This window comes from Amorphotheca resinae (assembly GCF_003019875.1).
Source record: "Amorphotheca resinae ATCC 22711 unplaced genomic scaffold M430scaffold_4, whole genome shotgun sequence".
Classification (NCBI taxonomy): domain Eukaryota; kingdom Fungi; phylum Ascomycota; class Leotiomycetes; order Helotiales; family Amorphothecaceae; genus Amorphotheca; species Amorphotheca resinae.
In genome coordinates, this window is record NW_020194474.1 from 621,866 (window position 1) to 648,790 (window position 26,925).

Here is a 26,925-nt window from a genome sequence, read left to right on the forward strand (position 1 = left end):
TCTATTGTGAAATGCTCCATGGGAGGTCCTCCCGAAGCAAGGTCGTGTTCGCGACTCGTCGTGGTGTTTGCTACACATTGCTTTGAGGGGGCCGCCCTCTACTAACCTTGTTCTAGGATATCAACTATACTGACATGATCAGTATATTACCCCAACTCGCTTGATTATCTCCGCGTCACCCTCCGTCAGGATATTATAATGGGTTTCGAGGTATACGACAGGCGGAGAGTAATATACGGCTAAGTTCTTCAGAAGAACGCTTCCTCGCCTGCAGACTTTCCTCTAGATTTTGGTCCATGATGAGGAGAGTTTGATGGCGAGGGACACCTCTCCTATTCCCCCGAGAGTTCGTCTCTATTTCCTTCTACTTCTGTTACGTTCCTTGACGGCCTGGATGGTCTCGGGGCTTCAAGTAGTTCATGTGCATGTGATACGACTTTCCTTAGTTATCTTCACCTCGAGAATTGGTCCATGTTGAATTCTTTCATTAATCGTCATTGGATTCTGCCAAAGGTGCAGTATCACATATACGTAGCAACATCTAGAACTTCTCGACGTAAGGTCTGCAATCCAGCTCCTGGGTGAAATGTGATCGTGGCTGTGTGTGCAGATGCCAATATGTGTCTGCAATCTATATAGCAAAAATGTCAGCAGGTCGCACAATTCCGCTTTGTCACTCCAACCGTTCCCCCCAAAACAACTCATAACTTAACGAAAGGATCAGGGGACTCACAGCATCGCTATTAATCTTCCCATCCGGGACACCCCCATTAACCGTCCACTCCCTCGTCCTCGGAATATCAATAACCCCATCCACAATAACATGCGCGACATGAATGCCCTTTGGTCCAAACTCCCTCGCCAGACTCTGTCCCGTAGCTCTAAGTGCAAACTTCCCACTGGCGAACGAGGACATGGTTGCTGAGCCACGTACCGAAGCCGTGGCGCCGGTTATGATCAAGGAGGGTGGGTATGGTGAGGTAGGGACGGATTCAAGAAGGAGAGGAAGCGTGGCTTGGGAGAAGAGGTAAAAGCCTTTTCTGTTGGGGAATATAGAATCAGCATCCTCATGATATATATAGATAGATCAATAAGACGCAGAAAGAATTGGAAAGGTACATACCCATTGGCCGCAAACCCCACCTCATACTCCTCAAGACTCATCTCCAAAAACGGCTTCCTGATAAACGTTCCCCCCACATTGAAAATCGCAGCCGCCAATTTCTTCCCCTTGAACTCCTCCCCTATCTTCGCAAACGCATCTTTGACTGACGTGGGCGACGAAATATCAGTCGAGATCCCGATAGCTTTCCCGCCGGCGTCGTTGATCTCTTTGACGATGGGTTCGTAATTGGAGGCGCTGCGTGCCAGAAGGACCACGGGGTAGGTTTGTGAGAATTTGATGGCTACCTGGAATTACAATCTTGGGATTAGTATTGGTGATTCTATTGAAAAAAGGGAAATAGAGGGTGCGAGTAGAGATGAATGAGCTGGAGACACTATTTGCTTCAAGCATTGTCTCGTAGCTTAGGTAATTTATCAACTCGGAATTGTACATACAGAACGGCCTTGTAAAGTGTAAGCTATATGTCAAGGCGGAAGAGAACCAGGGGAATACATACCAGTACCAGCGCCCACCCCAGCAACTATGCTATAGAAATTATTCGCTGCTGCTGCCATATTGCTAAACTTCAGATGTTTACTTAAACCGAATAGACGTTGAGGAACTGTAGACATGTAATGGAGGAGTGGGGGATGGATGGCGGGGTACGATATGTATATAAGTAATATGTAGGGAAATGTTCAATGGATTGATAGATATGGATTAGAAAGTTGATTGATAATGCTATGGAGGGGTAAGTACAGTAGGCGTGCAACGACGGGGTAATGACGAGATCGCTGACGGATCTGGTTGGCAGAGTAATATGCCGATAGAAGGTTGATTAGTAAACGTTGAGCCGCAAGGTCAACTATCTTGAGAAAGACTGATTCTCTAGAAACACCTTTGTTTGAAGGCTCATTGTATATTGAGTAGCAGGGGATGGTGAGAATTAGAAGAAGAAAATCGAGGTTGAGCTCTTCGGGTGTGACGACATATTGTATGTTCTGGAGGTTCCCGAAAGCCGTTCAGTGATTGGCTTCCAGGCGCTCTAAAGCAGTCATGGAGAGTGAGCTCGGTACAATATGTCTAGAGTAAATTCTCCGATGTATTCTTCTATATATTATTATCAACCTCAACTTAATACCAAATGCTTCTAGTGCGGTGATGGGGTATCTTTTCCTGCCCTGCCAACTCTTGCTCCTTCATCGTATCATATAGGAAGAAATCGATCAGGATCGCGTTTACCTTGGCATCCGGATGATTTCGAAGTATTTCCCTCCGGATCAATTCCACGCACCATATGCTACACCCTGCGGAACTGTCAATGATGCTTCTCGACCCCGGGATGATTGCCATGACTGACCTCTCAGTTGAATTTCCCAAGTGTGACCACTTTCTATAATCCTCTTCTGACGTATGGCATTGGCAAGAGAAGGGTTGTACCATAGACATCCCAAAGTATTTAGCATCTGTGGGACTCTGTAGTCTGCAAACATAGTGATCTTATCAATGTCTTCGAATTCTCCAAAGCCCTCTCCGTTGAACGCCGCCCACAAGTCTGCTACACATATTTGGGCTCGTTTAAGAAACCGTACATTCTTCCGGTTCTCAAATGATACAACATCATTAAAGCAGGGGAAGTCCTCTGCTAAAAGGTTGACCAGGGCGGCAGCAGAGCGATTTGCAACTTCTATGCACTTGGTGAAGCTACTTTCATATTTCTGCAAATAGCCATGGAATTAGACCAACCACCCGACCGCCGCAAGGCAACATACCTCGTATAGGACCTGCCCTGCCTCCCGTAGGCAGGCCATTCTCTCATGAAACATGGGTATCTCTTCTTCAGTTGAGCTCCTGAAGACATGTTTTAGGAGTTCCTCGGTACACTCCTCTTCGTTTTGCCAGAAATCCGAAGATGTGATGGGAATTTCTGCAAACCAAACAAGAAATAAGCCTTTGCGCATCAGCAAGGTGCCGTGAACTGACCCTCATCGAGTGCCCGTTGCAGGGCAGCCACCAGGCTCCAGTAACCCGTCCATCTCTTGCCCTTGTATTCGATTGCAAAGCGTTCCTCGTCATCCTTTTCGGACCAGAAAGAAAAGTTCAGCAAGTCTATGGTAAAAATGAAAGCAACTGTACTTTCATCCTTGGTTTTAGGGTGCAGCTCATGGGACGACCAGGTTTTGGTCGAATACTCCCGCTTCTGCATTTGCTCATAGATCATGGCGGCCGCTGCCCTTGTGGACTGTGAGTCCAGAGCCACATCAGTTGCATTGTCATAGACATATTCAGCCCCCTCCAAAACATGCGTTTCCGGTTTGGCTGGTGGTAGATCTGTCTTTTGAAAGTGCTGACGGAGAAAGTCTAAGAGCTCAGGGTCGGCCTCATCATCAGACATGATGCCTGACTACAGTAGAACAGGGCCACAAATTCCTTGGACCGGCAGGCGTTCTCAAACCGCTGGTAGGCCAGCAGGAAAAGTCAATTAGTGCAGCCTTCTCCTGCAGCCTTTGTGATGATTGGCGGGGGCAAACAACATCGGGTGGTTGAAACAGAGGCAAGAGTCCGCGAACCCGTGAAGGCTCCCGCGCAAAAAGTCGAACCGTCCGTCCGATAAGGCGATCTTGGCTCGCTTAATTGTATTATCGGGCGCGGGAACGTTTCGCGCGGATTTACCTTATTTACCTCATCGTTCTCTACAATGCCTGCAAACTTGCCTCACGTAAGGTACCAGCAACATTGTCTTCCCCCATACCCCCAGGTCCTTCCCTCTACATAACGTGATTGCGCTATCGCCGAGCACTATCGATGCCGCCGACCATGGGGCGTGATACCTTCAATCAACAATCGCTGGGCTTGCCTTTGAACACGATGGTGAAAGAGGTAGGTTTCTGCGCTCCTGTCGCTTTTCACAGCCTGGGCATTGAGTCGCAAACGCAACTATCTTCAACGGGTCCAATGCGCTCGTCGCCTCTGTGCTGAATTATGCATTTGGTCTTGTACCCAAAGCTGGGAGGGTTCTGAAGCATGCCAAGGACTACTTCATCATATAACATATCGCAAAGATGAAGTTCACTACTAACACCTGTCTAGGCACGTATATTGATGGTCGGCGCGGGAGGAATTGGGTGCGAATTACTCAAGAATCTCGTCCTCACTGGCTTCGGCGAAATCCATATTGTAGATCTCGATACGATAGACCTTAGCAACCTCAATCGACAGTTTCTCTTCAGACACGAGCATATCAAGAAATCGAAAGCTTTGGTGGGTCACGACTGGACGAAAACGGGACAATGGGATGGGAAACAATGCTAACAACGGACCTACAGGTTGCTAAGGATGCGGCGCATAAGTTCAACCCGAAAGTAAAGCTGGAGGCGCATCATGCGAACATCAAGGATGCGCAGTTCAATGTGGACTGGTTCAAGGGCTTCACAATGGTCTTCAACGCTCTGGATAACCTGGATGCGAGAAGGCATGTTAATAAGATGTGTCTGGCTGCCGATGTTCCTCTCATCGAAAGTGGAACGACTGGTTTCAATGGTCAGGTTCAGGTTATCAAGAAGGGGAAGACGGCATGCTACGATTGTACAACTAAGGAAACACCCAAGAGCTACCCCGTATGTACCATCCGAAGTACGCCGAGTCAGCCAATTCATTGTATCGTTTGGGCAAAAAGCTATTTGTTGAGGTATGTTGTGCGCTAGATGGTTGATCGAATGGTGATACTAAATTCCACAGTGAGATATTTGGCGCCAGCGAGGACGAAGCGCCAGAATTGGATCACTCGAAAGATTCAGAGAATGGTATGCGGCCCTGCACTGGCCCCGGTGCATTACTTATTATTCTGCTGACTTTGTTACAGCCCAGGAGATTGAGAAGCTGCGACAAGAGGCGCAAGCACTGAAACAGATTAAGGAAGCTATGGGGACAGAATCATTTCCACAAATGCTTTTTGATAAAGTCTACAAGGATGATGTCGTGCGTTTGAGGTCAATGGAAGAGATGTGGAAAACACGGCGGCCACCGGAGCCTATTGATTATAATACGGTTATCCAAGAAAAAGAAGCAGTCGATGCTGAGGCGAACAAAGCTAAGATACTGAAAGATGGGCAAAGAGTTTGGAGTCTGCATGAGAATGTCGTTGTTTTCAAGGACAGGTAATTAGATCCTTCATGGACACTGGAACAATGAACTGACACAAGACAGCCTCGAACGATTGAGCCAAAGACTCACGGCCATGAAATCAAACTCAAATGGCGATGCTGCTGAACCCGTAATCACATTCGACAAGGACGACGAAGATACTTTAGATTTTGTCGCCGCAAGTGCCAATTTGCGGTCAATAATCTTTGGAATTGAGACCAAGTCGCGATTCGACATAAAGCAAATGGCCGGAAACATCATACCCGCCATTGCAACAACTAACGCTATTGTGGCCGGCCTGTGTGTCCTACAGGCGTTCAAAGTTTTGCGGGGAGACTTCTCAAGCACGAAAGAGGTCTTCCTTTCACCATTCGCGCCAGAACGGCTACTGTCTTCAGATAGATTTCGGGAACCCAATCCCGACTGCCCAGTGTGTAGTGTTGCACAGACTCGCGTCCTTGTTGATATGTCAAGGGCAACTCTCAATGATCTCGTCGAGGACTTCTTGCGACTCGAATTGGGATACGGAGAGGAGTTTGTCGTCAATAGCGACATAGGACCCATTTATGATGTTGAAGAGACGGACAATTTGACCAAGAAGTTGTCGGAGCTTGGTGGGTGCATCAACAAACCTCTTGTTTTCCGTTCTAATATTGTTCTGCAGGCATCAAGGGTGACAGCTTCTTGACCATCATAGATGAGGACGATGAGAATCCACGGGTGAACCTCGTACTGAGTGTACAAGAGTCGTAAGCCTCCTTTGAGCAGCTTGGGTGACTAGCCAGCTAATCCGAGCTTAGAACCACGGCTTTGGACGATAAACCCATCAAAAGCCTCGATATTCCTTCAACTCGCGGAATTGAGCCACCTGCGTCACCCATTCCGAGAAGAAAGAAATCGATCCTGGAGTCGAATGATCAAGGAACCAACGGCGTCGAAGCAACCACTGCAACGACGAATGGCAGTTTAGGCACCAAAAGAACCGCAGCAGAGGCTCTGGGTGACGACTCGCCGGAAACGAAACGATCGAAAACAGAACCCAATGGTTCTAATGGTACTAATAGTGCCTCGGCGAATGATGATCTAATATTGGTTGACGACTCCGCAGATGGAGCCATTGTTATCGACGATGACTGATCTGGTCCCATTCTCCTTTGCCAACTTTCACTTCATGCTTGTCATTTGTTTGTCAGATTCACGGAGAGCCGGTTCCTTCACATGATAGCAATTAGACGGCGCTCAATCCACCATCGAGGTTGAGCACACAGTTGTTTGCGTATCTATTTGTAGCCAAAAACACGGCAGCGTCGGCTACTTCTGAGGCTTGTCCAAACCGTTTTGCGGGTATGGCGTTAAGGGCTTCTGAGCGTGCTTCGGGCGTCATGGCTGGAATTGTATATTAGAAATAAATCGGGCGTAAAGGGCGGCGGTGGAAACAATGCCCAACTAGAACAGAAGTGTATAATGGAGCAAACTTACCAGCAGTCATGTCTGTTTCAATGTAACCCGGTACAATGACATTCACCCGAATCCCTACTCTGCCTATCTCTGCGGCAAGGGCGGTAGTCAGGCCTGCGACCTATAAGCATACTGAAGGAGCACCTGAATGGAGCATCAACTACCTATAACTCCGGCTTTACTTGCAGAATATGCCACACTCCCCCTTCCGCCCCTCAAGCCTAATAATGAAGAGATGTTGATGATGCATCCTGTCTCAAGTTAGCCCGCACCTTCCATTGTAGCTTAGCTTCCAGTAGTATCCTGCTCGGAGGGTTCTAGAGAAAGCGGCCATAAGACGAACCTCTGTCTATGTTACTACTTTGGGCCATCATTTGTCTTGCCACGATCCGGCAGGCCATCATTGTACCTGTTAGATTTGTACGTACTACCTCATCTAGCAAATCCGGATCAGTCCTAACGAACGTAGAAGAAGGTGATATGCCTGCCGCGTTCACAAGGATATCAGTTTGTTTCTATGCATTCATTATATCAGTCAGTATATCAGCTTCCACACATTCTCTAGCCCGCTTGGTATCTCAACGCTGAGGGCCATGTAACCGAATGTGACAATGGAAATAAAGATTAAGAAAGAAGGGGGGTTTGCACTCACATGCTTCTTGCTGAATTCCTTCCACCACTCTACATCCCTAACATCACCAATCGCCAACCCATGAGTGGTCTCGTACTCTGACACCAACCCATCTCGAACTTTCGTCAGTCTGTCCTTGTCCCGGCCCACTAGAATACATCTCGCGCCCTCCTTCGCAAACCGCTCCGCGACAGCTGCACCAATGCCTCGAGAGGCACCTGTGATAATCGCTACCTTGCCTGCAAGAGCTCCCGGAGCAAGCTTCTCTGTCGAAGGTTTGGCCTCGAGCTTTCCGGCACGTGTACTATGCGGGAGATCTTGGAGGAGAGCTTTGGAGGCCGTGAAAGTCCTGGCTCGAGGAATGGACTGTATATGAGGGATGCGGAAGATTCGCATTTTGGGCCATGGAATGGAAGTATTTCACACCAGGAATCGAGGTAGGTAGGTAAGTACCTATATGTAGAGGTACCCAAGTACCAGAAGAACAGGTGTTTCACGTGATATACTCTTCATGTGATGCGCAAGGCAAAAGTCAGGCATCAACTTTGCTCCACACAATTCAGCCTTGCAAGTTGCCATGCAAGTACTTTCTCGGAGAGAAAGTCGCGTCCCACCAAATCGCGTAGGCAACTTGCAAACGATAAGTTGCATCTCACAATGGCGACCTCCAACGAAGGTGGTCTCAGTAAGTACGTTACTCTCGTATCCAGTGATGGGTTTGAGTTTGTTGTTCTGCGAGAAGCCGCTTGCAAGAGTGGCGCTATTAAGAGGATGCTGGATCCCAAGAGTGAGTCTTATTTATCTTGCCAATGTGCTCCTACGCCATAACGGGCCAAACGCTGATGCTATGCGGAATAGGTAGCTTTGCTGAATCGACAACGGGGAGATGTACCTTCGAAGAGATTAAGTACGTGGAATTTGCCTTTTCATAATGATTCCCCCCCAGCTTCCGCCATTATTGCGCGGACAGACACGAAGACGAGAATCGCACAGAGAAGGGGAAGTGGACAAGAAGCACAGCTGTCAGTGATTATATCAAAACATCGCTCACAGACCCTCTTTCTCTTAACGGAGCAAAGTAGTGGAGCTGGATGACGCATATACACTTGATCTGAGACCAGCTTCTTTGCTTTTTTCCCAGCTCACCGCCATACTATGGTGTTATGCCATTTATAAGGATGAGACAGCAAGGCGTTGGAACGATTAACTACCCCTTCGCAACGTCTCTGTCCTTCCATGATGAAAAAGACCCTATGGTCCGGGAGCTCTTCTGCCGTCTCTTCTCGCTGCTATTCTTGAGATGATGTTGCTTCAAAAAGGGCTTCAGTTGACTAACAGCATCGATCATAGTGGTATTGTTCTCGAGAAGGTTGCCGAATATTTCTATTACAGCTACAAGAATAGAAACCAGGAAGATGTTCCAGATATGGACATCCCGCCAGAATTATGCTTAGAGTTGTTAATGGCAGCGGATTTCCTTGATAGTGAGTATTCGATTCTCTCGCTATACTGAAGTCTTTCTTAATAACTTGATGTTGTAGCATGACGAATGATGGACCTTTCGAACACGGCGAATTACGGCGTATAACGGGGCGCTTTGCTTTATGGAATAGCATAGGTATAGGCTGGATGGTTTCTAGGAAAGATGGCCTCGCAATCTGAAAGACATGAATCCAAAACGGCAACCTACATGTGAGATCGCTTTGCACCCAGAGACTTCAATGCCCCATCATAGTATATGCGCTCTTCCTCTCTATAGGTCGGGCGTCTAAAAGTGGTGGTAGATTATTATCCCTCATATTCAGCCTCCCTCTGCTTGATAGAGAACGTGGCCTTATTCCAGGGGAGACATTACATCTCCTCTTTTCAAATCTGTCATCTTGGTGTGTCGAAGGCTGTACCTAAAGGCCCTGATGCTTATGCTTTGATTCCAAGATGTCTCGTAAAACGAGTCGAAGGGTCTAGTGTCCCTGAAAAGCCTCTCATTCCGTCATGATAGCTCATGAAAAAGGCTGGCGCTCAACTTCAACCTCCATACTCTTTGTACTCATTTTCATCTCATTACCATTTCCGCCCAGAATAGCCAATCAACGGACCGCTCTTAACTTGTTCCTCTCGCACAATTATATCGACCGAGCAAAACACCGGGGCTTCAGACTTAGACTTATGCTTCTGGAATAATGCGAGCAGAAGAGATGCAGTGGCAAGTGATATGAACATTTCAGTTTTCAATATCGAGCCGGCTATTGCGTGGATAACGACACAGAGAAGGTTGAGTTTCGGGAATAAGTATCACAGGGCTTTTATCAGGAAAAATGGAGGATATATCACATTTCATAGGATCCTAGGACTAATGGTAATTATGCGATATCCTCTATTTCAGACATAGTTCAGAGCATACCTATTTCAACGTCTCTATACATTGACAAGGGATCCCAAACCTATGGTGAAGCTTTCGAGGAGTTAAAGGGTAAGGAACTCGTTGAGATAAGGTATTCAGTAGTTCGGTCCTTGCCGAGTGGGGAGGAACCCACCCCCACTCCAGATCAATGGCCGATAACGATGTCACGTGGAAGTGTTGCAGTTGCATGCGCCATATCATCGAGTTGCTTTCTCAATTTCTCATACGGCAATCTCTCGTTAAGCATTATTACATGAGAAGAATCAAAAGAAAATGATCATGAGAGTGCAGCATTACAAAGAGATCGCAGCCATTGCGCTCAAGCGTCGAGAAGATGCCATACCGAAAGAACTACTCCTCCCGGAGGGATCCCTCCGGAATCTACCACGAAACCTGACTACCGTCCCCAGAAGCTCCGGGCACTTTACAAACGAGGAGCTGGAGATCATCGAGACGGATGCGGAAGAAATCCTTGTTAAAATCAGGGAGAAGACATGGACATCTGTAGAAGTCACCAAAGCATTCTGCAAAGCAGCCGTAGTAGCACAGCAGCTTGTTTGTTCCTCACGCTGGGCTCTGGAATTTTTGACTGATGGATAGATAGACAAACTGCTTGACCGAGATCCTTATCCCCGAGGCTCTCGAGCGTGCCAAATTCCTCGATGACCATCTCAAGAACACGGGCGAAGTGGTTGGTCCCCTTCATGGTCTCCCGGTCTCCCTGAAAGACTGCATGATTACACCGCCTCACCCGTCGTCCATCGGAATGGCCTGCTACGCAAACGAAGCCACCAACCCGGAGGATGAGACTATTCTTGTCAGTGTTTTGGCGAAGCTGGGGGCGGTGTTCTACGTTAAGACGACGACCCCTACAGCGATGATGATGATGGAAACGATTAGTAACGTGTGGGGGGAAACGACCGGAGCGTACCACAGTGGAACGAGCCCCGGTGGCAGTAGTGGGGGCGAGGGGGCGCTTTTGGCAATGAGGGGGAGTCCCTTAGGTATTGGAACCGATATAGGAGGCAGTATCCGGATTCCGAGCGCGTTCAACTATTTGTTTGGCTTGAAGCCTACGTGAGTCCTTCGGTCACTTGTCAGGGTTATGAACTGACTGTACTATCAGATTTGGACGCTTCCCGGTCTACGGTGCAAAGTCAGGAATCACGGGTCAAGATTTTATCTACTCAAATAATGGGCCAATGTCAAGATCTCTTGAAACTCTCAAACTTTACTGCAAAGCTGTGCTTTCAACAGAGGTTTCACCGTGGAATTTGGACCCCAAATGTCTTCCAGTTCCCTGGAGAGGAGATGTCATCGAGCCCAAGGGGCGAAAGTTGCGGTTCGGCATCATCTCAGACAATGACGGAGAAATCAGCGTCCATCCTCCCATTCTGCGCGGCCTTGCTATGACGAAGAAAGCGCTGGAGGCCGCAGGTCACGAAGTCTTCGAATGGGCACCCATCGACCACCCCGAAATAGTGAAGACTCTGAACTCGTCCTTCCACACTCTTGGAGGAGCTGCCATCATCGAGCTTACGAGGAGGTACGGCGAGCCTGTTTTTGGGTCAATGAAGGAGTACGAGGAATCTTATAATAGAGGTGAAGCTGGCACTCTCGGACCCACGAAGTTAAGGCAGATGATTGCCAAGAGGAACGCCTTCCAGAAAGACTACCTCGATCGCTGGTCTGCCACAGCGAAGGATGGAAAGCCAGTCATGGACGGGATCATCCTCCCTGCTTCCCCCTGGGCTGCCCCCAGACTCGGCATTACACAGGAGGTCTTCTGTGTAAACTACACCGGTGTATTCAACTTACTCGGTAAGGACTTCGATTTCCTGCTAACCACAGAAATAATCTGCTGACCATCCGCAGACTACCCAGTCTGCACTTTCCCCGTCACTTTCGCGGACAAGAATCTCGACCGACCAAGAACTTCCTGGAAGCCCCTGAATGACAAGGATGCTGCGTTGCAGGCGGATTACGACCCTGAGTTCTATGACGGGGCGCCCGTCGCTCTGCAGTGTGTAGGCAGAAGGCTGGAAGATGAGAAGGTCCTTGAGATGGTTGGTATTATTTCGGATGCTCTCAAGAAGACTAACTTATGAGTGAATGCGAGTGGACCGAGTTTTTGGCAGGGACATAGCTAGTTCTGCGCGGCAGAGACAATACTAGAACTACTTCACTTTTCCACCGAGTGAATACAAATAAAAACAACCCAACGAGCTTCCTCCATTTCTCCCATCCTTAAATTCTTTTTCTGGAACTTCAAGACCTATGGATACTCTACGTCTCCATCAAACTGTAACAACTTCAACAGTTACTAAGACAATTAATTCTAGGTACAGATCAAGAATACTAGCCTAAGGAGAGAAGAAGAGGAAAGAAAAATTATTCTGCTATATGCGCAACCCTTATTTATACTGCCCTGCCTAGTCGGCCTAGAATAAATATCCTTCTACGTATATCAGGTAATACGACGTCTTACGTCTGAGGGTAAGTGTAATTTGTGCAAAGAGGAGATGCCCTTCGCGTCTGATAATAGTTCATGCAAGTTTCGTCCCTGCACAGAGGCCTGACGTGGCTTGCTTGCGGGTGAGGGTATGTGTCGGGATCCATGGCGTGGAGCCACTCATGGGTAGGGTTAATCTTGGTACGGTCAGTCGTTTTACAGACTAGAATATCGCACTGGTAGGTAACTATTAGACATGTCGAGTTACTAGATTTACTAATACCCCGAGGGCAATGAATCTCGATGACTGCTTTTTGGCCATTTTGCCCTAACCCATAGCATCTGCTGTAATAACGGCGATTCAATGCGAATCTGAGGGGCGATTGGGAAATTGGGGTTTTAATCGTAGGACTCGGCGGTTTCTTGTTATCTCCCGTCTCGTAATGAACGAAATGCCCGGATCCGTCGACGCGGTAAAAACACATTAGCTCGGGGAAATGACCTGGGCGGTTTGAAGGGAACAGGAAGCCAGCAGGCCCTTGTCGAAACTTCCGGAAAAGCGCTCTTAGGTCTGACGCAGGTAGCCGCGCGTCTGCGGTAGCAGTAAGAGCATCAAGACCGCTATGGGGTGCCCACTCTAGACTAAGAACCACAAGGTCCGGGTTAGAGATAGACACGATCCGCAGACGGGCTCGTGGCCAGGTCGGGGCCTCCTCGGCCGTGCAGCGCATGTCGTGACTTGGATCATGGCACTCGATGCTAAAACTGTCGAGGCAGGCCTGCCAGTCTCCAGGCCTGCGCTGCTGCCAGTCGCTGATATGGCCCCTAATGCTAGCCCAATTGATTTGCACATGCTCGCACAGCTTCACGGATCCTTGGTGACCCAGACACTGTCGCTCCTGTCGTCCATCCTGCCGGTAGAAAGAGGAGAACTGGTGAATACTGTGCAGACTGCCGCAGGCATGGCAGTCAAGGCACTTAGGGCTGTCAAGGCACTTAGGGCTGTCGTATATGCTGCGATACTGATTGAACTCGGGAGGCCTGAACTTGCATTTGTTTCCCAGGCCAGGTTGCATCCAATTTGCTCGAGGATGGGCCTCGCTCCAACGTCTGCAGTTGTCGCACTGCCCGTCTCTTTCTAAGAGCAGTCTAAGCCGACCCGCCATGTCAGAGTGGAGAATAAGTGGCCATGGCGGGTGAAAATCAATCTGGTAAGTATGAACTATGTGCCTCCAAATACGTGGTTGGTAAATAAGACGAAAAAACGTCCTCGAAACGATACGGAGGCAGTGCAGGGTAGGAGCATCATCGCTAAGAGACTCGAGTATAAGAAGTAGAAGCTCTTCTGGCAGCCGGGCAAGGGGACTGTAACGATTGTTATAGACTTGTGCCGCTACTAGCGGATCCATGGTGCGCTGCAGTTCGAGCATTTGAGCCTGTTGCTGCTCCAGGAGTATTTGAGCCTGTTGCTGCTCCAGGAGCATTTCAGCCTGTTGCTGCTCCAGGAGTATTTGAGCCTGTTGCTGCTCCAGGAGTATTTGAGCCTGTTGCTGCTCCAGGAGCATTTCAGCCTGTTGCTGCTCCTGTTTTGCCTGAGTCCGTCGATCGTCTCCTCGTGTCTTTGGGTCCTTAAGAAGACGACAGTATACTTGCAGCTTTCGGATCCATCGCAAGAGGGCAAACATCTTGGTCGTCCACGGGTTACATAGATGATAGAGATAGTGGTCTTCCCTATGTAACTAGACCCTTACTTAACTAGACACTTTCTAGTCCTGGAAGCAGATATGGAACTGTGACAGCACGGATACACACATACGCAAGGGTCAAACAAGTGTTGGTGTTCTCTGGTGTAAGAATACAAGAATATTAAGTAAGTGTTGAGAGGTCTTCAGAGGTAGCCCTACCTTACCTTGAGATGTACCTATTACATCGCCTATTACACGCTTAATTGCTACTAGTCGGCTCGCTTCATTGGCCTTACGGAACGATGGATATTGTTACCTAGATATGTCAGTTGATGTTGTATTGTGTAGACGTGTAAAACTCCTATGCTAAGTGTGGAAGATCGCTACAGCACATATACCTAGACACAAGCCCTCCCAGGAGCGCAAATATCCTTACGATAGAAAGGTCCGATCTCTTCTCTTGTGGACAAGAACCTGTGTTGAAAGAGACAAATCACGTTGAAAGAACCCGTGTTGGGAGATTCCTGCTAGATCCTAGAGTGGTAAATGTAGGGTTCAGCTAAATCAACTTGACTCCCGGCTAAATCAACTTTTGCGAGTACACCTATCACTCGCTTAACTGTGCACGGTCGTAGAATTAACTTCTTACTATCGCGCTCCTCCCCTTCTCCTCCCCTTAGTTTAAACTCCCTTTCTTTTTTGTTCTACATGGTTAGGGGTTAGGGGTTAGTGGTTAGGGTTAGCGGTTAGGGTTAGTGGTTAGGATCTGGGTTAGAGGGGCTCCTGCCAGACCTCCGGAGGATAAGGGATATGTATATAATTTTGGTAAGGGGAGGCTCGGTTAAGGGGAGGCTCGGTTAATAGGTGTACTCCGGAAAACACCCTTGTCAAGTTGATTTAGCCGGGAGTCAAGTTGATTTAGCTGAACCCTAAATGTATCTTGAAGCTCAGATTGCACTGACGGGATCCAGGGGTTGGTGATAGGGGGTGGGCAGACATGGTCTATCGGGTGCAAAGGGAGGTGACTTCGTCTTAGCTACTTCATCAGAATGAAAGCCATCGACCTTAAGACAAGTGCCTAGTTATTAGAGAAAATATCTTGAAAGAAACCGAAGAATTCAAGCCTACAAGTCGAGTCAACCATCCGTAGGCAAGACGTGAGGTCTGATAGTGCACCGCCACATATGTATATCTGCCTAAGGTACCTATCTACTCCGTGCTCTAGAACAAATGCCACCCCCCCTGTTGCTACCTAGCAACGCCTTCAAACACCATCGTCATCAAGCACGACAAAAAAAGCTCAAGCAACTCCACAACTCCAACGCCAAACGACACAATTCCACCTTATCCCCACGGACCCCAAACCGTCTACAAACAACCCTCCCCACATTCAAAATGCCCGCGACCCGCCGCGCCCGCGGCGCCTCCAAAACCGCCCAACGCACACTCGGCTTCACGCACAGCAAATCCACCAAGCCCCTCCCCAGCAGCAAAGACCTCTCGCCGACCACGCCCACGCCCACGCCCTCCCCAGCCGTCGTCGATGTCGGCCACGTCTCCTCGGAAGCGGCCGTCGCGCAACAAGCCGCCGTCGAGGTGACGCGCGTGCGCGAGTCCCGCGATCGCAGCGTCGAGGAATTACAAGCCAAGCAGGTGACGGATGCGCAGATCCGGCGGTATTGGAGGGAGCGAGAGGCCGAGAGGATTGCGCCGAGAGTGCATCAGCAGGATTTGAGTGTGGAGGAGAAGATTTTGAGATTGTTTGATATGAGCTCGCAGTATGGGGTATGTTCTGTCCTGTTGTTGTTTTCCCTCGTCCGCCCTTTTTTTCTTCCTTTTTTTACCAGCTGTTTATGTCTGCGTGTGGAAACTTGAACTGCGCTGATTTGCGGTGTGTTGCTTTAGCCGGCGATTGGAATCGCGAGGATGAAGAGGTGGGTTAGAGCGAATAAGTTGGGGCTGGCGCCGCCCATCGAGGTCTTGGCTGTTCTGCTCAAGGAAGAGGAGAAGGAGAATCATAAGATTGAGAGGGCTTATGTGGATGAGCTCATGAGTTCAAAATTCGTTGTTGGGGAGGCATAGGGATTGAGCAATCCAGGAAGGGAGTGTTGCTTGCTGTGGTGTACAATACATGTTTCTGGGCTTGGGGTGTTCTGGAGTTTACATGAACGGAAAGTAAAGGGCTAGGGGCGTTTGGTGGCTTGGCTTTCACAGCTGCACATTTAGAATTATTGGCAAACAATACTTGCTTGGAGAAAATGAAGTGTCTACACATCACTAGACCACATTGGCAGAAGGTTGTTCTCTAAGCTCATTTGATTGCATTAAAGGTGTACTACAGGAATTTCTCGTCTGCCAATGTTACACGATATTATGAAGCAACTCCGGCAGCTAAAAACCAAATCATAAACCCATTTACATTTGAACCTCAACACGACCCTCCGAGCCTGGAGCGCCTGACGACAAGCTTGGGAGGAGGTAGGTGATATCATCCCAAGGATGTCTGTAAAGGCCAGTGCGCAGTCTCTTCTGGTCAAGGTAATGGGCGATGAGACCGATACTTCGGCCGAGCACGAACAGACCGTTCAAGACACCCATGTTCAGGTAATCCTCCGCCTCCTCGGCACTGAATGCACCGCAGTTGCGCAGCAAATCAACGAAGCAGACAGCGACGGCACCATCGACGTTCAGGATTAGGTTGTCCTTCTTGGACGTGGTGACGGTCTCGACGGCAAGAGCGTAATCGAGCATCTTGCAGCTGGGGAAGCGCTTCTTGACGAACTCCTTCACGAGCTCGACACGGAGATCGGGGTTGTTTCGGGACTTGACCTTGTGGCCAATACCTGGGATGAGCTTGTTCTGCTTGCGCATGGTATCGACGAAATCACGTGGGCTAAGACCCTTGTCGAAGGCCTTGGTAAACTCCTCAGCAGCACCGTCAAGAGCACCACCGAATCTTGATCCAATGGTCAAGAGACCACTGACGAGTGCGCTGATGAGATCCTTTCCTGCTCTTGTGGTGATGATCGTGTTCATGGCACCAGACACAGCTGGACCGTGATCAGCCGTCAACATGAGCACCATCTCGAGGAACTTGCTGGCGTAGTCTGGGAGACGACGACGGAACCAGAGCAATGACATAACACCACCAATACCAATGTCCTCCTTGAAGACATCAGAGATGGGCATACCCGCGTATAGGAGCTCTTGTCCACGGTCGTCAGAGATTGTGGAGATGAATGCAGCAGGCTTTCGGATAAGGCCAAGCTCTTGGGCCCATGAGTAATCGATGGGGATCTTTGGTACAACTGGCTCTGGTTGTGGGACGATCGTTCCGTCCTTGACGAGCTTCTGGTACACCGACGAAAGCACCTGGGGCAGGTCCTCGAAAGTGTCTGGGACGTAGAAGCCAGCCTCTCTCATAGATTTGTTCTTCACGGCGGCCGTCTCGAGCTGAGAGTTGGCGAATGAACCAGCGTGTCCGAACTGAACCTCAGTCTTGAACATGGACGCACAGGTTCCGATAGCCCATGCGACAATTGGCTTTGTGATCTGACCGTTCTTCACAGCCTCGATAACTCGGTACTCCTCAACTCCACCAACTTCTCCCAAGAGGAGCAGGATTTTACACTCAGGGTCCGCTTGGTATCGAAGGAGATGGTCGATGAAGGTTGTGCTGGGATATCTGTCACCGCCAATAGCCACACCCTCGTAGACACCATCGGTTGTGTTGGAAATAATGTTGTTCAGCTCGTTGGACATACCACCGGACTTGGAAACGTATCCAACGGATCCCTTGCGGTAAAGCTTGGAGGCAACGATGTTGTCCATCATACCACCAGTGTTACCAATCTTGAAGGATCCGGGCTTGATTCCACCGACTGTCGCAGGGCCAATGATCGTGATACCCTTCTTCTTTGCGACGTGCAGAATCTCACGAGCACGCTGGGGGAACAGTCAGAACCAGACCTTCGTATTCGAGAATTTTGTTATACTTACTCTCTCGGGGACACCCTCAGCAATGATCGCAATAGACTTGATTTGAGGGTATTCCATGAGCTCCATGGTCGAGCTGTACACACTTCGAGATGAAGCGAAGTTGACGACAGTGTCGACATCGCTGTGCTTCGCCATCGCCTTGCCTACGTCCTGGTAAACAGGAAGCAGCGTCTCGCTGGTTCCCCAGTACATCTTGCTGACGAATTGACCGCCGAATGTGTAGATGATACCTGCAACGGAGGGGGTTTTGCGCTTGCAGATGAAGTCGAAGTCGAGCATGCCCTGCACAGCTCGGGGCTGGAGACCGTAGACGAAGCATCGTGTCTTGTCGTGGAACAGGGTGTGAGCGGCGTGCGGGCTCAGGGGTCGGCTGGGAGCTGTGAATCGACGGATGTTGTCGTTAGCAGAGGGAGCTGCCGCTGGGTGGCTGGCGCCGTTGGCAGAGCCATTGGCAGAGCCGTTGGAAGTAGCAGAAGGCATTATGAGGAGTGCGAGGAACGGATCTTTTCAAGGGGCTGAAAGTAAGCACAGGGTCAGCGATGAGCAATGGCCGTGGAAGTTGGAAGGAGAAGGGGAAGCAGGAGGAGAAATGCAAAAAACAACTGGAGTATATAGTTGTCATACAATTGTTTTTTGCAATTGCAATCGATTTTAGAAATGCAATATTCGATAGATGCAGAGAAAGAACTCACATTGAGGGGAAAACAAGGGATCTGTAAGCACCCGCCCGCGGAACGTAACGAGGACGTGGCTGGACAACAGGAGGAAGGACGACAGAGAACAGGCAGGAGAGACGTTAGATAGATGGAAGATGCTGGATATAATTGAGAGACTGGATGTCTGATGTGTAGATGATGATGATCGAGGGGAAACGGAGATGGCGAGCTGTACGAAGCTGCGGAGATGGTGGATGCCCCAATGGATTGGGCAGCTCTTTCGCGAGCGTCGTATTTTTTTCTGTTTGGGGCCGTGTGTTGAGAGGACTCGTCGCAAAACGGTTGATTCGAAGGGGTCCAGGTGCCAGTGTTGGGACTTTGACGAGCGCTTGGGCGACGCTAACCGGGCCAGTCACCAACCAAAAAAAATACCTTCTCCTTGCGCATCGGGCCTTAACCACTGACAAGCTCCACGACTCACAAAACCCCCGTCAACAACAAACTCCCCAAAAGCCTCAAAGGACCTCCGTCGAAGCAAGGTGAAAGAATCGGCCTTCCCCAAATATCCACCTCCCTTCTCAGCGTACTCCCACTCCCACTCCCACTCCCATCTTCTCTTCCTCTCATATCCCTCCCTCCCTCACGAATCAACGAAGTCTCTCCATCCTTTTCTTGCGACGAACGATAACCCCGGAGAGTTGACGCATCCCCCGAGACAATTAGTTCCATCCCTGGTATGTGCTCGTGTATATTTCGTTGATATCGCACACCGGTCTTGTCCCCCCCCCCTTTGCAGCAGCTGAGCAGAAGGCCTTCACGCTTCTCACACCGGACTTCCCCACCCCAACTTGTCTTGCCCCGTCTCTCCGTGCATCTGCACTCGTACTCGATCAAATTAATCGGGCCTTTATTTATTTTTTTCGTCTTCTTAACGCCGTTGTCAATTGCACCAAATTGATTTCGCTGTCCCTGGTCTTGCTTAGGAGACACACCGCAATTGCATCTTCCCAAACCCTCACGTCAGCAAAAGATACAACTTTTCAAAGGGGACGACACCGATACTGACTGGTAATTGAAACAGTAAACATACCATTCACGACTCACGATGTCTGCCAAATCCATCCTCGAAGCCGACGGCAAGGCCATCCTCAACTACCACCTCACTCGAGCTCCTGTCATCAAGCCCTCGCCTCTGCCAAAACCATCAACACACAACCCTCCTCCAAAGCTCGCCTCGCTCTACTTCCCTGAGGATGCTGAGGTTTCTGCCATTCTCGACCAGGCCGAGGTCACATATCCATGGCTCCTCGCTCCCGGTGCGAAGTTCGTTGCGAAGCCCGATCAACTCATCAAGCGACGAGGCAAGAGCGGTCTCCTTGCCTTGAACAAGACATGGCCAGAGGCGAAGGCCTGGATTGCTGCGCGAGCTGGCAAGCCTCAGAAGGTGGAGACTGTTGTCGGTGTTCTGAGACAATTCTTGGTCGAGCCATTCGTGCCTCACCCAGAGGGAACCGAATATTATATCAACATCAACTCCCAAAGAGAGGTATGATACTCCCTTCCCTTGCATTCAGCCCATATCTTTTCTTTTCGAATAACGAAAGGGGAGAAAAGTTGGGGAATCAACCAGATGGCGACGAGCACAGACATGAACTTTTGTGGTATCCCATTATGTCAAATTCGTGCGATCCAAGCGGATTTTATTCACATGTTGTATGATTTGCGCTTTGAAGAAAACTTCAAAAAAAAATTATACTTCCATGTGGGAGTAGAGCACATTTTGTTGGCTCGCGGGACAATGCCGCTTCGCTACGAATGCTACGCACCGGGCGAACGGAGGCTAGGAAGATGCTTCAGTGGCCCACATATCTTGATAGCACTCCCTCCTTCCCCCAAATCCCCCATTCTGCATTGGCATAGGCCTTGCGCTATCTGCTCTTGTCAAAGCGTTCAGCCTTATGTTGTCTCGGGCCAAAGGAGAGGCCATCCTCCTCGTCCAATCGCCGAACCACCCTTAGTCACCCGCTTGCTAATCATCATTGTCCATATAGGGTGATTGGATTCTCTTTACACATGAGGGAGGTGTCGATGTTGGCGATGTCGATGCGAAAGCCGAAAAGCTTCTGGTCCCAGTCGATCTTGCGGAATACCCATCCAACCAAGAGATCGCCTCAACTCTCCTGAAGAAGGTTCCTAAGGGCGTTCATAATGTCCTCGTGGACTTCATCACGAGACTCTACGCTGTCTACGTTGACTGCCAGTTCACATACCTCGAGATCAACCCCTTAGTGGTTATCCCCAACGCTGACGCTACGTCTGCTGATGTCCACTTCCTGGATCTGGCTGCCAAGCTTGACCAGACGGCTGAGTTCGAGTGTGGTGTTAAGTGGGCAGTCGCACGCTCACCTGCTGCTCTCGGCATGGCCGCTGTCAAGAACAATGATGGCAAGGTCAACATCGATGCTGGCCCACCTATGGAGTTCCCGGCTCCTTTCGGTCGCGAGCTGAGCAAAGAAGAGGCCTACATTGCTGAACTCGATGCCAAGACTGGTGCTTCGCTCAAGCTGACCATCCTGAACCCCAACGGCCGTGTATGGACCTTGGTTGCCGGTGGTGGTGCCTCAGTCGTGTATGCCGATGCCATTGCCAGCAGTGGTTTCGCCGACGAGCTTGCCAACTATGGTGAGTACTCTGGTGCTCCCACGGAGACCCAGACCTTCCACTATGCCCGTACCGTCCTGGACCTCATGCTCCGCTCTCCCATCCGGCCCGAGGGCAAGGTCCTGTTCATCGGTGGTGGTATTGCCAACTTCACCAACGTCGCTTCCACCTTCAAGGGAGTCATTCGAGCTCTGCGTGAGTTCAGCGGTCAATTGATCGAGCACAAGGTCCAGATCTGGGTCCGACGTGCGGGACCTAACTACCAAGAGGGTCTGAAGAACATCAAGTCCGTGGGACAAGAGTTGAAGCTGGACATGCACGTGTATGGTCCCGAGATGCACGTCAGTGGGATTGTTCCTCTGGCCCTCATCCCCGGCCGCTTGGCGGCAAGCAAGGTGGAGGAGTTCAAGGGTTAAAGGGGCAGTGGATATGTGATGATGAATTGTTTGGCCCGGGGCATATGTTTTTTGGGCTCCCGTGGACGTGTAAGTTGCGGCGTACAAATGAGATGTTGCTTAAGACTTTACAAGATAATAATAGATACTTATAAACGCTCCTATGCTGAGATGACGCTAGTGCCAAGCCGTGCCCCTTCCCGTGCAGAGTGTCGGGAGGATAATTGTAATTAGAAGGATGTTTGATGGATGGCATCAGAGCCAAAGTGGCCCGGCAGAAGGGTTTCAACTGCAGTGGCGACGCAGCCAATCAGAGCGAGGGGCGTGCTATCGCTCGTCAAGGTATTGGGCCTGATCACTGATGTCGCTCGCTTTGCACACTCTCAAACTTGGCCAAACTTGACTACAGAGCTTGCATGTTGTAACGTTCTGGAGTTTGCGGCGGAGACGAGACGTTCGGCCGCTCGGCGTCGACCGCCCGCCGCTGCTTGACGGCACGCTTGTCCCGAACAGGCAAAGGGGCCCTTTGCGTTCCTATCGTCGTCTCGTATTCCCCGTATCAGAGGGCAATGCCAATCAAGGATCAGACAAGGCCTGTACGGTATGGTCCTGTCCTGGTGATTTATTCATTTCCTCATTTCCTCATTTGCTCATTGTTGCTTCATTGCGGCCTTGCCTCATTAAAGTGCCAATGCCTTCGTAGAGGGACCACCCCTCTGCTCTCCTCTCTTTCTCGTCCTCTCTTCGTCTGTATGCATCCTCATCCGCTTCTTCTTCCTCTCTAAAGTCTTCTTCATCACACTCGCTGCCTTCCTATTTTCCTTCTACTTCCTGTCTATCGTTTGAGAAAGTCTCCTTCAGTTGGGAGTAAAAGACGCCCGGGTATCCCTTATCGATTGGGTCCGCGGCACAATGATTGCTTCAACGGTATGTGCAATCTCAGTGTCTCTCCGCAAGATTTTCTATGCAATGAGCTCTCTGCACGAGGCCTGTAGAGAATCATTGCATACATATATGTGTATGTATTCTATATTATATGTATATAAACATTATATATCCATACCGTACCGCTCTCTGCTACTTCTGGGCTTCATTCCTGACCAAGCCCCGCTCCCAGATCCAGCTTCTGCTCCTCGCGCTCTGCGCTGGATTCGCGCGCGCTGTCCCGACAATAGAGATTAAGGGCTCCGACTTTATCAACTCGGCCACGGGAGATCGATTCCAACTTCTCGGTGTCGCATACCAACCCGGTGGATCGTCAGGCTTCGACCCCGCCAGCGGGCTGGACCCTTTGAGCGATGGCGATGTGTGTCTTCGAGATGCTGCGTTGATGCAGCGCTTGGGTGCGCATATCGCATTGTTACATGCCCCGCGCGAGGCTGATTGATGATTTTAGGGGTCAATGCTATCCGAGTCTATAATCTCGACCCCGACCTCAACCATGATATGTGCGCCTCTATTTTCAACGCGGTATTTAATCTCCCAGCGCCATAGTATGGAAATTTACTAATGCGCCGGCAGGTGGGAATCTACATGTTGATCGATGTCAATTCGCCTTTGGTGGGTCAGAGTATCGACCGCGGGGCGCCCTGGACCACTTACGATTCTTCGTACCTGAACCGGACTTTCGCTGTTGTCGAGGCATTTAAGAATTATCCAAATACCCTACTATTCTTTGCTGGTAATGAGGTTATCAACGATGACCCCAGCGGTAAAATTGTTCCTCCTTATATGCGAGTAAGTCCACTGGTCTCTCCTGACGTCCCGTCCCGTATTCTGACTCTCCAGGCTGTCACACGCGATCTGAAGAACTACATCAAGAATCATGCAACACGGACAATCCCTGTTGGCTACAGTGCTGCTGATGTCCGTGATATCCTGTTGGATACATGGAACTATCTTCAATGTACCACCACTGGCGACGATTCGGATATGTCCCGCGTAGACCTCTTTGCTCTTAACAGTTATTCATGGTGCGGCGACTCTTCGTTCACGACCTCGGGCTACGATAAGCTCGTGGCGAATTTCAGCAGTACTAGTGTTCCTGTCTTCTTCAGCGAGTACGGCTGCAATGTGCCCGCCCCTCGGGTTTTCACCGAAGTTCCCGTTCTCTACGGTCCGCAGATGACGCCCGTTCTTTCTGGGGGCATGGTCTACGAGTACTCCGAGGAAGCCTCCGACTATGGACTTGTGAATCTAAACAGCAATGGCTCGGCGCAGTGTCTCCCCGATTATGACACTCTTCAGAAGCAGTTCGCCTCGTTGAACGTCACCGCACTGCAAGGCCTCCCCGCACAGAACACTTCCATAAAACCACCCACCTGCTCCGAGTCAATCATCACGGGTTCAAGCTTCAATAGCAACTTCACTATCCCAGATGTCCCCCCCGGAGCGCAGGCCCTCATCGATAAAGGCATCTCTCCTGCTCCGGTTGGCAAGTTGGTCTCCGTGACAAATACTAAGGTCACCCAAGTTGTTCAAGCTAGCAATGGCCAGGTTATCCACGGCCTATCTATCACTCCCTTAGCAAACGACGAGAGTAACACCCCCCGTCCCCAATCCTTAGTCTCCTCCTCATCATCATCATCATCACCAACATCGACCACTAGCTCAGCCACGGCGGCCGCAACGACCAACAGCAAGAAGAGTGCCGCCGCCGGCGTACAGAGAAACTGGGGCAGCTTAGCCATTGCCGGAATCGCCGCCGTGAGCTGGTTTTCTCTGGTGTAAATAATCAATCACTAGCTGGTATAAGAGAGAGAGAGCCTTGTACATACATATCTGATCAATAGCTATGTTGGTGGCGCGGGCGGTGCGCCAAGTCTTCTCGCGCAGCTTCATTTTCCTGGCAGGCCAGGTCTATAACGAGAAGACGAACGGGGTCCGTAATAGATAGACATGAGTAAATACATCGCTTCCAAAGATTTCGCTTCTGTCTCGCAGTGCCGTGATCACATTCTATCGTGCGATCAGTATCTGAATTTTGATCCGAGTGATACTCCCCCCCCCCCCCCTCCCTTAAATTCTCCCTTTTCGAAATCAACTACGATTTATAAACATTCCATATTTGTAATTCCAGGCCCACAATAGGATAGAAAATAAACAAGATGATTAAATCCCTACCTACCCACATGCCTGCCTGCCTGCCTACCTGCCTACCTGCCTACCTAAGTATCATCATTCAGGTTTCCATGATATAAGGCAAGATACCTTACCCGTCAAGGTAAAGTAAAGTGAAATAGGGGACCAGACTTAAGACGAATATATGTAGGTAGGTAAGGTTTAGGGAACGAGCCCTACCGTAGCTAGTAGATGGTGATTCTGATATTTTATCTTTGTGTGTGGTTGGTTCTTTTGAAGAAATACAAGTTATCGTTATTGTTATTATTGTTGGAGTTTTGCTTCCTTATTCACATACTTTACCTACCTATCCTATCCTATCCTATCCTATCCTATCCCACCTCCTCAGCACTCTTTACTTCTCCCCCTCTCAAAAAACCAACAAACAAAAACCATGCAGTCCCCCTTCCACCACCTCCTCCTCCTCTTCTTCCTCCCCCTAATCCCCGCCCTCTCACCCACTCGCACCACCATACTTACTCACCAGCTCAAGACCCGCGCCATCAGCGAATGTCCCACCGACCACTGGCGACCCCTCACGCCCTACCGCTCAACCGCCTTCCCAGAGCCGTGGTGGTTCCTGCCCGAATCCGACGAGGCGAACCAGGATCATTGGGAAGTGACGCATCCCACGCTCCCCGTCGAGGTGCGGATTCCGGACCCGCTGCTGCCCACCAAGAATGAGACTGTGAGGGCCTTGTATCGCAAGGCTTTGTTGCTTTTTGCTTATGATGAGAAGAAGAGTGTATGTATCTCCCCCCTGGCATTCTTTTCGTCATCAGAAGTGGAAGTGGAAAACCTTTGGTGATGCATACATGCATGTATGAGAGATAGGAGCGGGCTTTTATGATTTGCTAAAATGTTCATGTTGGGAAAAATATAGGGAGAGCAAATCGAGAGAGAATGCGAAAAGCGCATACAAGACATGAATAAATTCGATATCATGTGTCGCTGCGTCCATATGTGGTGGTGGCAATGCAGCCAGGTAGGCGCCGATGTCTGGATGCGCACTTTTAATAAAAGGCTTTATCTGCGCCGATATCATAATTTGAAGAATAGGCTGGTGGATGATATGAAGACGGAGGGGTTGATTGATTTGGGGAGGAAGGTGGCGGAGTTTATGGCGGAGACGGGACTGACGATTGAGTCTTGAGAGGAAGGGAGACCTGACAGACTGCTGTCGTGGAGGCCCCATTTCTTGGCTTCTTCCGCACTCACTTCAATATCAGGTGCGTGATCGAGGTGCTATATCGGCGTATGGAGTATGGTTCCGGAAATAGGAGCATGGAAAAGTGAGAAATCATCAGTAATACTAGGTATTTGGAAGAGCAACAGCGAGTGGTGTGTATCTAGGTGTTGATATTAATATTGTCTACTTATACGGTACCTTTATACAAACCAATGCAAGGTTTCCAAGCAGCATCGAGGAAATGAGTAAAACCCACCTTGCCTAGCACGTGCAGACAAGATCCAGGAGGCCCCCAGATCATCCCTGGCCAGGTACAATCTCCTACCCCTCCTCCAAGCCCCGTCTCCCACCATCACGGCGTAGGACCTACGCCAATGTTAGCACAGGGTTTAATCAAAGCAATGAAAGGAAGACTTATCTCCACAAAAAGTTGGGAGGGGCTGCCTCTGTCCGAATCACCGGAACAAGAGGCAGCCCAGGACTACCCATCCATAGGGCCTGTCCTATTTTCTTTTAATTCACCACAGCAAGCTCCGATAGGCCGCGAACCCCCCCAAACACCTGAGACCTCCGCACCTACACAGCCAAGATGGAAACGATTGCCTCCACCCAAGAAGTCAGACAAACTACACAGTGCTACCCAGGGCAGACAAGCACTAAGCTTTGACACCAACTCGAGATGGGTCCCGCCTTGGACACCGTGTAATCTCCTTCATCCTCAAATAGAGACAACAGAATCCAAATTAGTAGGGCAGGTTGAATGGAAGAATCTCACCACTACATCCGACCTTTCGCAACCATACATTTTCATCGCCAAGCCGCAACCGTATCAGACCTGATGGATCGAGACCGTCATTCTAACATCTGTGAATCAAAACCCGACAGTGGACCGGACAAACAACGGACTTGGCCCTGAACGAGCAAGTACCTCGGCGCGGACCAGGAAGCTTCTCTCTGTTTGAATAGCAGTGCCCTCCGAGATTAGTTTTTGTTTCCTCTGCATCAATGTAGATACAAAGTTGCAGGGCGG

General features: G+C 49.7%; 16 protein-coding genes across 16 annotated transcripts; 10 read left to right on the forward strand and 6 right to left on the reverse strand.

Moving 5' to 3' along the window:
* Positions 1–541: 541 nt before the first annotated feature.
* Positions 542–1,680, reverse strand: M430DRAFT_17612 (hypothetical protein; the record flags this gene model as incomplete). Its single annotated transcript, XM_024863711.1, has 5 exons — positions 542–631; positions 734–1,040; positions 1,124–1,410; positions 1,561–1,568; positions 1,623–1,680. The coding sequence occupies 5 exons, from the start codon at positions 1,678–1,680 to the stop codon at positions 542–544; spliced, it is 750 nt and encodes a 249-aa protein (XP_024722205.1).
* Positions 1,681–2,239: 559 nt separating this feature from the next.
* M430DRAFT_17613 (hypothetical protein) lies at positions 2,240–3,500 on the reverse strand (the record flags this gene model as incomplete). Its single annotated transcript, XM_024863712.1, has 4 exons — positions 2,240–2,412; positions 2,466–2,823; positions 2,878–3,032; positions 3,089–3,500. The coding sequence occupies 4 exons, from the start codon at positions 3,498–3,500 to the stop codon at positions 2,240–2,242; spliced, it is 1,098 nt and encodes a 365-aa protein (XP_024722206.1).
* A 307-nt stretch (positions 3,501–3,807) lies between these two features.
* On the forward strand, positions 3,808–6,574 carry M430DRAFT_34062 (hypothetical protein). The gene is made up of 8 exons (XM_024866479.1): positions 3,808–3,985; positions 4,196–4,366; positions 4,432–4,793; positions 4,844–4,908; positions 4,968–5,262; positions 5,312–5,862; positions 5,913–5,997; positions 6,049–6,574. Exons 1-8 carry the CDS (start codon positions 3,923–3,925, stop codon positions 6,383–6,385), a joined length of 1,929 nt encoding a protein of 642 aa, XP_024722207.1. The 5' UTR covers positions 3,808–3,922; the 3' UTR covers positions 6,386–6,574.
* M430DRAFT_34065 (hypothetical protein) lies at positions 6,108–7,921 on the reverse strand. The gene is made up of 5 exons (XM_024866480.1): positions 7,359–7,921; positions 7,050–7,221; positions 6,871–6,957; positions 6,728–6,820; positions 6,108–6,634 (listed from the first exon to the last, which is right to left on the reverse strand). Exons 1-5 carry the CDS (start codon positions 7,731–7,733, stop codon positions 6,477–6,479), a joined length of 885 nt encoding a protein of 294 aa, XP_024722208.1. The 5' UTR covers positions 7,734–7,921; the 3' UTR covers positions 6,108–6,476.
* Positions 7,917–9,065, forward strand: M430DRAFT_40845 (hypothetical protein). The gene is made up of 4 exons (XM_024867436.1): positions 7,917–8,124; positions 8,196–8,244; positions 8,688–8,821; positions 8,879–9,065. The coding sequence occupies exons 1-4, from the start codon at positions 7,995–7,997 to the stop codon at positions 8,881–8,883; spliced, it is 318 nt and encodes a 105-aa protein (XP_024722209.1). The 5' UTR covers positions 7,917–7,994; the 3' UTR covers positions 8,884–9,065.
* Positions 9,066–9,975: 910 nt separating this feature from the next.
* Positions 9,976–11,956, forward strand: M430DRAFT_136906 (hypothetical protein). The gene is made up of 4 exons (XM_024862483.1): positions 9,976–10,293; positions 10,343–10,815; positions 10,865–11,559; positions 11,614–11,956. Exons 1-4 carry the CDS (start codon positions 10,012–10,014, stop codon positions 11,844–11,846), a joined length of 1,683 nt encoding a protein of 560 aa, XP_024722210.1. The 5' UTR covers positions 9,976–10,011; the 3' UTR covers positions 11,847–11,956.
* Positions 11,957–12,222: 266 nt separating this feature from the next.
* On the reverse strand, positions 12,223–13,875 carry M430DRAFT_26581 (hypothetical protein; the record flags this gene model as incomplete). Its single annotated transcript, XM_024865424.1, has 1 exon — positions 12,223–13,875. The coding sequence occupies one exon, from the start codon at positions 13,873–13,875 to the stop codon at positions 12,223–12,225; it is 1,653 nt and encodes a 550-aa protein (XP_024722211.1).
* A 1,184-nt stretch (positions 13,876–15,059) lies between these two features.
* M430DRAFT_34066 (hypothetical protein) lies at positions 15,060–15,833 on the forward strand. Its single transcript, XM_024866481.1, has one exon. It carries the CDS (start codon positions 15,271–15,273, stop codon positions 15,748–15,750), a length of 480 nt encoding a protein of 159 aa, XP_024722212.1. The 5' UTR covers positions 15,060–15,270; the 3' UTR covers positions 15,751–15,833.
* On the forward strand, positions 15,800–16,219 carry M430DRAFT_34067 (hypothetical protein; the record flags this gene model as incomplete). The annotated part of the gene is made up of 1 exon (XM_024866482.1): positions 15,800–16,219. A coding segment is annotated over one exon (158 nt), but the record flags the coding sequence as incomplete, so codon positions are not given.
* Positions 16,220–16,290: 71 nt separating this feature from the next.
* M430DRAFT_136909 (hypothetical protein) lies at positions 16,291–18,713 on the reverse strand (the record flags this gene model as incomplete). Its single annotated transcript, XM_024862484.1, has 3 exons — positions 18,567–18,713; positions 17,875–18,389; positions 16,291–17,820 (listed from the first exon to the last, which is right to left on the reverse strand). The coding sequence occupies exons 2-3, from the start codon at positions 18,352–18,354 to the stop codon at positions 16,291–16,293; spliced, it is 2,010 nt and encodes a 669-aa protein (XP_024722214.1). The 5' UTR covers positions 18,355–18,389; positions 18,567–18,713.
* Positions 18,638–19,264, forward strand: M430DRAFT_34068 (hypothetical protein). Its single transcript, XM_024866483.1, has one exon. The coding sequence runs from the start codon at positions 18,732–18,734 to the stop codon at positions 19,071–19,073; it is 342 nt and encodes a 113-aa protein (XP_024722215.1). The 5' UTR covers positions 18,638–18,731; the 3' UTR covers positions 19,074–19,264.
* A 371-nt stretch (positions 19,265–19,635) lies between these two features.
* M430DRAFT_99607 (hypothetical protein) lies at positions 19,636–21,607 on the forward strand (the record flags this gene model as incomplete). Its single annotated transcript, XM_024870199.1, has 3 exons — positions 19,636–20,076; positions 20,582–21,430; positions 21,470–21,607. The coding sequence occupies 3 exons, from the start codon at positions 19,636–19,638 to the stop codon at positions 21,605–21,607; spliced, it is 1,428 nt and encodes a 475-aa protein (XP_024722216.1).
* Positions 21,608–22,250: 643 nt separating this feature from the next.
* Positions 22,251–24,510, forward strand: M430DRAFT_34070 (glycoside hydrolase family 72 protein). Its single transcript, XM_024866484.1, has 5 exons — positions 22,251–22,513; positions 22,704–22,929; positions 22,983–23,056; positions 23,108–23,323; positions 23,375–24,510. The coding sequence occupies exons 1-5, from the start codon at positions 22,499–22,501 to the stop codon at positions 24,314–24,316; spliced, it is 1,473 nt and encodes a 490-aa protein (XP_024722217.1). The 5' UTR covers positions 22,251–22,498; the 3' UTR covers positions 24,317–24,510.
* A 450-nt stretch (positions 24,511–24,960) lies between these two features.
* M430DRAFT_34071 (hypothetical protein) lies at positions 24,961–25,760 on the forward strand. Its single transcript, XM_024866485.1, has one exon. It carries the CDS (start codon positions 25,101–25,103, stop codon positions 25,512–25,514), a length of 414 nt encoding a protein of 137 aa, XP_024722218.1. The 5' UTR covers positions 24,961–25,100; the 3' UTR covers positions 25,515–25,760.
* M430DRAFT_220668 (hypothetical protein) lies at positions 25,471–26,085 on the reverse strand. The gene has a single exon (XM_024864627.1). The coding sequence runs from the start codon at positions 25,899–25,901 to the stop codon at positions 25,551–25,553; it is 351 nt and encodes a 116-aa protein (XP_024722219.1). The 5' UTR covers positions 25,902–26,085; the 3' UTR covers positions 25,471–25,550.
* Positions 26,065–26,838, forward strand: M430DRAFT_220678 (hypothetical protein). The gene has a single exon (XM_024864628.1). It carries the CDS (start codon positions 26,270–26,272, stop codon positions 26,732–26,734), a length of 465 nt encoding a protein of 154 aa, XP_024722220.1. The 5' UTR covers positions 26,065–26,269; the 3' UTR covers positions 26,735–26,838.
* The last annotated feature ends 87 nt before the right edge of the window (positions 26,839–26,925 follow it).